Source organism: Anser anser (assembly GCF_964211835.1).
Source record: "Anser anser genome assembly, chromosome: Z".
Lineage (NCBI taxonomy): Eukaryota > Metazoa > Chordata > Aves > Anseriformes > Anatidae > Anser > Anser anser.
Genome location: NC_139723.1, coordinates 19,831,794 through 19,840,629, shown reverse-complemented (window position 1 = coordinate 19,840,629; position 8,836 = coordinate 19,831,794). Strand labels below are relative to the sequence as shown.

Below are 8,836 nucleotides of genomic sequence, written 5' to 3'. Positions count from 1 at the left end.
GGGGAACAGATTGTGGCCCTCACAATCCACGAGGAAATGGTTGGCGACCTGCTACAGCACTTAGATGTACGCAAGTCGATGGGGCCAGCTGGGATCCACCTGAGGGTACTGCGAGAACTGGTGGAAGAGCTGGCCAAGCCGCTTTCCGTCATTTATCAGCAGTCCTGGCTATCAGGGGAGGTCCCAGTTGACTGGTGGCTAGCAAACGTGATGCCCATCTACAAGAAGGGCTGGAGGGTAGACCCGGGAAACTATAGGCCTGGTAGTTTGACCTCAGTGCTAGGAAAGCTCATGGAGCAGATTATCTTGCGTGTCATTAGGTGGCACTTGCAGGACAACCAGGAGATCAGGCTCAGTCAGCATGGGTTTATGAAAGGCAGGTCCTGCTTGACTAACCTGATCTCCTTCTATGACAAAGTGATGCACTTGGTGGATGAGGGAAAGGCTGTGGATGTGGTCTACCTTGACTTCAGTAAGGCTTTTGACACCATTTCCCACAGCATTCTCCTCAAGAAACAGGCTGCTCTTGGTTTGGACTGGCGTACGCTTTGTTGGGTTAGAAACTGGCTGGGTAGCCAGGCCCAAAGTGTCGTGGTGAAAGGAGCCAAATCCAGTTGGAGGCCGGTCACTAGTGGAGTCCCCCAGGGCTCAGTACTAGGGCCAGTTCTCCTTAATATCTTTATCGATGATCTGGATGAGGGGATCGAGTGCACCCTCAGTAAGTTTGCAGACGACACCAAGTTAGGTGCGTGTGTTGAACTGCTCGAGGGCAGGAAGGCTCCGCAGGAGGATCTGGATAGGCTGGACTGATGGGCTGAGGCCAACTGTATGAAGTTCAACAAGGCCAAGTGCCGGGTCCTGCACCTGGGGCGTAACAACCCCAAGCAGCGCTACAGGCTGGGAGATGAGTGGTTGGAAAGCTGCCTGGCAGAGAAGGACCTGGGAGTATTGGTTGACAGTCGGCTGAATATGAGCCAGCAGTGTGCTCAGGTGGCCAAGAAGGCCAACAGCATCCTGGCTTGCATAAGAAACAGTGTGGCCAGCAGGGCTAGGGAAGTGATTGTCCCCCTTTACTCGGCTCTGGTGAGGCCGCACCTCGAGTACTGTGTTCAGTTTTGGGCCCCTCGCTACAAGAAGGACATCGAGGTGCTCATGCGAGTCCAGAGAAGGACAACGAAGCTGGTGAGGAGTCTGGAGAACAAGTCTTACAAGGAACGGCTGAGGGAGCTGGGATTGTTCAGTCTGGAAAAGAGGAGGCTCAGGGGTGACCTTATCGCACTCTACAGGTGCCTTAAAGGAGGCTGTAGCGAGGTGGGGGTTGGTCTATTCTCCCACGTGCCTGGTGACAGGACGAGGGGGAATAGGCTAAAGTTGCACCAGGGGAGGTTTAGGTTGGATATTAGGAAGATCTTCTTTACTGAAAGGGTTGTTAGGCATTGGAATAGGCTGCCCAGGGAAGTGGTTGAGTTACCATCCCTGGAGGTCTTTAAGAGACGTTTAAATGTAGAGCTTAGTGATATGGTTTAGTGGAGGACTCGTTAGTGTTAGGTCAGAGGTTGGACTAGGAGATCTTGGAGGTCTCTTCCAACCTAGATGATTCTGTGATTCTGTGATTCTGTGAACTTGCTCTAGGGAACCTGCTTTGGCAGAGGGGTTGGACCTGATGACCTCTCGAGGTCCCTTCCACCCCTACAATTCTGTGATTCTGTCATTCTGTGAAACCAACATGGGTATGGACAGCAGCACTGTCTGCACTGTCAGTAATAGAGAGATTCTTTCAGTAACATTTCTTTATTTTCATAAATTATGCTGCCAGCCGTGGGGTGCCCGCCTAGTGCCGCCGTCGGGGCGGCCTCTTGCGGGGCTGGGGAGAGTCCTGGAGGCTGCTGCTGGCCCTCCTCTTCGGGGCGCGCCGGCGCACCCCAGGCAAGCAGTCCCTGCCCTGGGCAGAGGGACCTGCTGCCGCCTGCCCTGGCTCCTCAGGTGCCTCCTCCTCTTCTGTGGTGGCAGGGGCACGAGTCCCCCCTGGAGAGGTGGCGTGGCTGTGGGCGGCCGCGGGGCTGTCCTCCTGGCTCCCTGCAGCGTGGGCGTCCTGGCGGTCACGCTGCCGGCGGATCTCTGTGCTGCACAGCTCCACAGCGGCAGTGATGAGCCGCACCACGAAAGGCAGCGTCTGGTTTTTGAGGCAAGGCTGCAGCGCCCGCACCAAGCCCTCCTCGTCGAGACCGTAGACGCACAGGTAGCCGACCACCGTGCTCAGGCCCGCAGCCACCTCCCACCACTCGGAGCCAGAGATGGTCTCCAGCTCCTGCTGCAGCCACGCAAGCAGGGGCTCGACGTTTTCCGGGTGCTCGCGGAAGAAGGCTGCCCAGACCTCGGGTGGGAAGCTGAGGTCAGGAGCCCTGGGCACTGGCTCCACAGCCTCCTGCTCCTCCTGCTGGTCCTCAGCCAGGTGCTCGGCAGGCTCTGGGACAGCACACTCCAGGTAATCGTCGTCTGACCTCACCGAGTACTTGATGGTCTTGATTGTCTCCCTGCAGAAGGGGCACGATGGATTCTTCATTGCCCACCGCAGGGCGCAGCCATAGCACAGCCGGTGGAGACAGGGGGTCATGTAGGCAATATCGTCCTGACCTTCCCCACAGGCTGGGCAGGTCCAGTCCGATGGCACATCCATGGCCACCGGGCTCTACAGTGGGCTGGGGAGAGCTGAGGTGAAGAAGCTGCTCCCCTACCCTGGCGCTGCAGCTGCCAAAGGATGTCTGAATCTGCACAAGGGAGAGAGGCCAAGGTCACTCATTGTGCCAGGGTGAGCAGAGGCAATGCCCCCCTGGCACTTCTGCAGGAACCCCCCCAAACCCATGTCTGGCCTTCCCGTGCCCCCTGTGGGCTGCCCCAGGGCACGTGTCCCCACACAGCTCACCTGTGCTGCTGCGAGCGCGTCCCGCGGGGCCCCGGCTGCCTGAGACAGGCAGGGCCGGGGAAACACAGGCAATGACTGTGGGGACGGGCACTGAGAACAGCTGCCGGCGGCCCCACAGCACGGCTCTACCAAATCCTCGCTCGGTGCTCCAAGCCTCGCACAAGCGCTCAGCAGGAGTCAAGCCACGAGCTAGGCTGACGTGGCCTCTGCTGGCGCCCCAAGATAAGCAGCGAGGGCTGCGAGGTCACAGCCCATCGCTCAGTGATGTCACCATGGGCCATCTGCCCCAACAGGGCCTGTAGCACTTTGCCCCACATGTTACAAATACTGTTGGGTTGGGATGGTGTTTTGATGTGTGTTTTTTCTTTAATTTTTTTCACCTTGATTTACCATTAAGTGGGTTGCAAATTGGTTGAATAAGCATGCCAGGAGAGTGGGGATCAGACACAGGACATCTCTTGGGAGGCCAGTAACTAGTAGTGACATAGAAACGAAATGAATGGTTGATACTCCAGAAGGCTGTCTTATCACCTCTCTGCCCCTGCTTCACATGGGGTCCCTCCCACGGGATGCCGTCCTTCCCGAACTGAGCCTGCGGGGGCTGCCCACAGGCAGCAGCTCTTCAAGAACTGCTCCCACACGGCTCCGTATCACGGGGTCCACCCCCCAGGAGCAAACTGCTCCAGCACGGGTCCCCCACGGGTGGGCGGCAGCTCCTCCCAGACCCCCTGCTCCTGCGTGGGCTCCTCTCCACGGGCTGCAGCTCCGGCCCGGGGCCTGCTCCTGCGGGGGCTCTCCATGGGCCGCAGCCTCCTCCAGGCCACATCCACCTGCTCCACCGGGGGCTCCTCCACGGGCTGCAGCGTGGAGATCTGCTCCGTGTGGGACCCATGGGCTGCAAGGGGACAGCCTGCTCCACCAGGGGCCTCTCCACAGGCCGCAGGGGAACTTGTGCTGCGTGCCTGGAGCACCTCCTGCCCTCCTGCTGCACTGCCCTTGGGGGCTGCAGGGCTGGATCTCATTCCACACTCTCCCAGCTGCTGTGGTGTAGCAGTTCTTTTCCCTTTCTTAAATATGCTCTCAGAGAGGTGCAAACAACATCACTTGTTGGCTTGGCTCTGGCCAGCGGCGGGTCCCTTTTGGAGCAGCTGGAGCTTGCTCTGCTCTGCCATGGGGCAGCTGCTGGGCTGTGCTCACACAGGGCACCCCTGCAGCCCCCCTGCTGGTAGCCCTTGCCATACAAACCTGATACATATTTGAGAGGTATTACAGCCCTAGCTAGAATTAGCATAACTTTTATTGACTTTAATAGGAGAGAGCTTGGGCCTTCATTGTCTGTAAAATACTGTCTGCCTGCTACATGCTTGTCTGTGGATTCACTTCATGCCTTACTCTTTCATTGAGTTCTGTCTTAAGGAAAAGAAGCATTTCCTTGTTGACAGTGAGACATGGTCCTTCTTTGGGAAGCTTTGCAAGTCTCCAGAAAATAGGAGGATTGGCTGAAGAAATTGAGAAAAGCCACTATGAAAATCATTGGACACAGTCAGTGGCAGTACCAGGAATACAGGATAGAGAAAATCTGAATTTTGTTTTCATGATCAATTGGAAAGGAGCAAAAATAGAAGTAGGCTGTGGCTGTACCCCCAGGATCCTTTGTGGGTGCGTAGGTGAGCCGTTCATCACATAACCCAACACCGAGAGCAGGGTTCCACATTCTGGTAGTACGTATCTCCCGGAGTTGCATCTTTGAGTCTTCAGAGCAGAAAAGGATGGTGTGGGCTAGTTCCTTCCTTGGTAAACCATTTTTTTTTTTCTTCCCTATAGCCATTTATTAAACCAATCAGACTCAGAAAACAAAACAAAACAAAAACAAACAAAAACAAAACAAAACAACAAAACCAAAGCAAAACAAAACAACGACAACAAAAAAACAGAAGACAAGGGTATCTGTCTTTTGTTCCTGCCTAGGTCAAAAGACGTGCTGGAGTCTGTCCAGTCTGTGGGCACGTTTTCTAGTACACTGTGATCAAAGTTCACAGAACAACAAATGAAAATTTCCGGTACTGAAGAAATACTGTGCTTTGCTGGATCTAGTCTTGGACCTGGATTTACAGCTTTCACTCTTCTCAGGTCTAGGTGAAACTCCTCAGATTCTCACTATTTCCTGTCAATGTGGCAGTTTTATTTCATGGAGAAGTTTATTCCTGGTGGCCTGCTTTCACCAGTCTCTCTTGAGGGACTTTTTGGTCAGGTGTAACACTTGCTGCATACCAGTCCTCAGCCAACGTTGGCATTCCTGAGTGTGTGAGGTTATGCCCAGAGCCTGCCACGGCTATACAATTCGTGGTGTGGCATAGGAAGGGATACAGCTGTGTGACAGGAAGACCTAGGCACCTGAGGGCCACGACTGCAACAGCACTTGAAAAGCTCCACGTGTGCACAAGGTCTTTGAGGAGGGGACATCTGCACTTCTGTCAGGAAAAGGATCCTTTTCCCTTCTGGGGGGCAGTTGCCAGCTTGTCACTGCAGTCAGTGTTGCCATGCTCCCAAGAGCCACCAGCCACATCAGTGCCCTTTGTGTTCCGCAGAGCAGGAGGAGCGTGCTGCCATGTCGTGGCAGCACCAACCCCTCACGCCCTCTTGCAGGCTTGGGGCTGAGCAGGCAAGGTGGTCAAGGGGGCTCGGTCACAGGCAGTTCCAGCTGGCTCCTGACCACCACCATGGGGCTGCACTCCAGCCTGTCAGGAGAGACACTGCTGCCACGCCAGCTCCAAGCAAAGGGGAGCAGCTCCTCCTGCCAACAGGGCCTGCCAGCGGGGCTGGGTGGAGGCTCAGCCATGAGGCATGGTTGGGTACTTGTCCTGGCAGCAGGCACCTGCAGCACCCAATGGCTTCTCCCACTTCGAAAGACAGATATGCAATGTCCTCAGGGGTGCCTCTACTTCTGATACAGACAAAAGGCACCCAGTTGGAGGGGGGTAGGAAGTGTTGACTCAAGTAAGAGACAGGTGTGGAGAGGAAGAGTATGGTCAGGGCTGAGACGGGAAACAGATCTGGGCTACTATGCAGATAGAGGGGGCGCTACTTTGGGTGCAGAAGCAGTTCATACTGTTCCAGCACAGATCCCTGCAGAGGAGCAGTGTTTGATGGCTTCATCTTCTCCTTTGTGGGACTGCTGGTGGGACTGGTGGGGAGCTGGAATCCCCAGGAGCCCTGAGGGAGGCCAGCCCGTAAACCTGTGTATCCCAAAGCCCTGCTATGCCATCTGGGGGAGGAAGGGCTGTTTTGGGGAGTTGAGCCCCTTGGCTCCTTGGCCAATCTGGGGAGCTTGTCCTGCTGTGGCTGGACAACCTATCCATGCCTTGTGGGCCTCTGCAAGGCTGAGACTTGGGCCCCTATCTCTGTGAGTCTGAAGGATAGATTCTGCCAGTGTACCCTCTCCCGCATGGCCTCTCGGAGCTCACTCAGCTGCAGGAGAGCAGGCAGAGGCAAGGCAGCGTTACGGACATGGTGTCAGCTCTCAGGCTTTCTCTCCCCAGCTTTTTGCAGGACCTGAGGAGAGATCCGTGAAGGCCGTCAGGTTTGCAAGGCACTCCTGAGAACATGTTCTGCAGCTGTTAGCGTTCATGAAAACACATAATCCACAAAGTGATTATATGAAGGTGCTTTATTAGGCGCCGGAAGTTAGGGGCATGCCTGCCCAAATCTAACTTCGTCTGATTTGTTCTCTTAGTTCTCTTTTATCTCCTAAGATATTACATATGCATTAGGTTTCACAACTCATCTATGCCTATTCATTTCCTAGCTCCGCCTAGCCTCGCTTCTTATGCTAATTATCTTATCAGTCCTTCTGCGCTTGCGTACTAATCTCTGGTGGTCGTCCGGGTGGTCGTTGGGATGAAGTAAGATGTCTTCATCAGAGCTGAACTTTTTAACCTTTCCTTCTCACGCATGCTCTCTGAGCCCTTGGTCTCAGTCCAAACCACAAGGTTGGTTTGATCCAGTTCCCAGAGTCCAAGAAGCCCCAGTTATCTAGATGTCTTGCAAACTGAGCATTCTTTTAATCCTCCTTACTCCTCATCATGAATTGGTGCATTCTCATGTTACCCTTGCACATATATTTTGTATCTTCCAAGCGCAGCCTCGGAACAGTACATCGCAAATGTAACATATTAAACAATATTGTATTATTTCTTCTTCTATTACTAACACAGCCACCGCTCAGGGGAACAGGTATTTGCTTTTCAAATCTCCTGTATGTGTCATGTCAGAGGGGACATTGGATACCATCTGTTTGCAAATTTGCCTCTTTCTCTGCCATTGCTTTTCATCCGCAGGTGCCTTCCAATGTTTTTACTCTTAATTGCGGTCTGCTTTTCTCCTCTGGGCTGGATTTCCCAAGCAAAAGTCTGGCACTTCTAAAAGACCAAAAGACAGCCTCGTATAGAGGTTCTCCTTTGCAGCCTTACGCTTTGCTGCGGGTGGCTATCAGGATTGTGTCCTTGAGGCACCGATTTCTTTTGCGAAATACGGGCCCTGGAGGTTTTTCTGACTGGCTTCCTTTGCCGAGAGCTTTTGTTTGTGGTGGGTGGTTGTTTCGAATATAGTCTGTAGCAGCTTTAGTTTTCGGGAACTTTGGAGGTCAGTCAAAACTATTTTAGGTGACTGAAGCAATAGATACAAGTTAATTGGATGCGTAACAGTTTGCAGATTTCACACAAATGTGTGAGTGCACTTCTACTTAAAACTTGTGGTCGGTTATTGGAAACCTTTCTGTACGTACGTCCACTGTTAGATCTGGTCTTTGGTCATAGACTCTGTGCTCGGGTCCAAAAGCACGAGAGCTTTAATTAAACGCTTGTTTTAAAATACACATTCCAGCCTTTCTAGTTCAGTGAATTGAACATTTTTAAAGAAACGCTGAGAGTCTGGGAGTCAGTGAGGTCCAGATCATTCCTATTTGACTATTGAGATGGTGACAGATCCTTGCTTGCAGTTGTAGTAGCTATCAGTGCCCTTAGCTGACATTGAATGCAAAGCCCCACAGTCCAATACTTTATTGATTTCTCCACCCCACTTTCTTTACTTGCTTGTCTTCTTTGTGTATAGGCCTGTTGTGGTTTAACCCGGCTGGCAGCTAAACACCACACAGCCGTTTGCTCACCCTCCCCCCTCCCTCTCTGGGATGGGGGAGAGAAACGGGAAAGTGAAGCCGGTGAGTTGAGATAGAGACAGTTTATTAAGACAGGAATATAATAATAACAATAATAATAATAATAGTGATAATGATAATAGTATTAATAATAATAATGTGTAAGAAAACAAGTGATGCACAATGCAATTGCTCACCACCCGCTGACCGATGCCCAGCCTATCCCTGAGCAGCCGGCCCCCCACCCCGGCCAGCCACCCCTATATATTGTTTAGCATGACGTCAGATGGTATGGAATACCCCTTTGGCCACTTTGGGTCAGCTGTCCTGGGTCTGTCCCCTCCCAGCTCTTGCTGCACCCCCAGCCTGCTCGCTGGCAGGACAGAGCGAGAAGCCGAAAAGTCCTTGGCCTGGTGTAAACACTGCTCTGCAACAATTAAAACATCAGCATGTTATCAGCGCTCTTCTCATCCTAATCCAAAACATAGCACCCTACCAGCTATGAGGAGGAAAATTAACTCTGTCCTAACTGGAACCAGGACAACGAGATAAATGCATTTCAAGGGCAGAGATATGTCCTCAGATTTATACTGGAGAACCAAAGCAGCTGACTCATGAAAGCCACTCAAAATGTTGGTTGTACCTACAGAACTTCAATGCCTTGCAAAAAAAGACAGACACCGAGGACAGCACCAAATGAGCAGAACAGGGCAGCTATGGGTAAATTCTCTGTGTGGTGAGCTGAGTTCATCGAGAAGCTT

General features: G+C 52.8%; 1 protein-coding gene across 1 annotated transcript; it reads right to left on the bottom strand.

Moving 5' to 3' along the window:
• Nucleotides 1–777: 777 nt before the first annotated feature.
• LOC310890268 (uncharacterized protein) lies at nt 778–8,303 on the bottom strand. Its single transcript, XM_083819079.1, has 2 exons — nt 8,273–8,303; nt 778–2,768 (listed from the first exon to the last, which is right to left on the bottom strand). Exon 2 carries the CDS (start codon nt 2,675–2,677, stop codon nt 1,832–1,834), a length of 846 nt encoding a protein of 281 aa, XP_083675205.1. The 5' UTR covers nt 2,678–2,768; nt 8,273–8,303; the 3' UTR covers nt 778–1,831.
• Between the last annotated feature and the right edge of the window lie 533 nt (nt 8,304–8,836).

Excerpts from the sequence above, each read along its gene's own strand:
- LOC310890268 (XM_083819079.1), bottom strand. The coding sequence starts at position 2,677 with ATGGATGTGCCATCGGACTGGACCTGCCCAGCCTGTGGGGAAGGTCAG.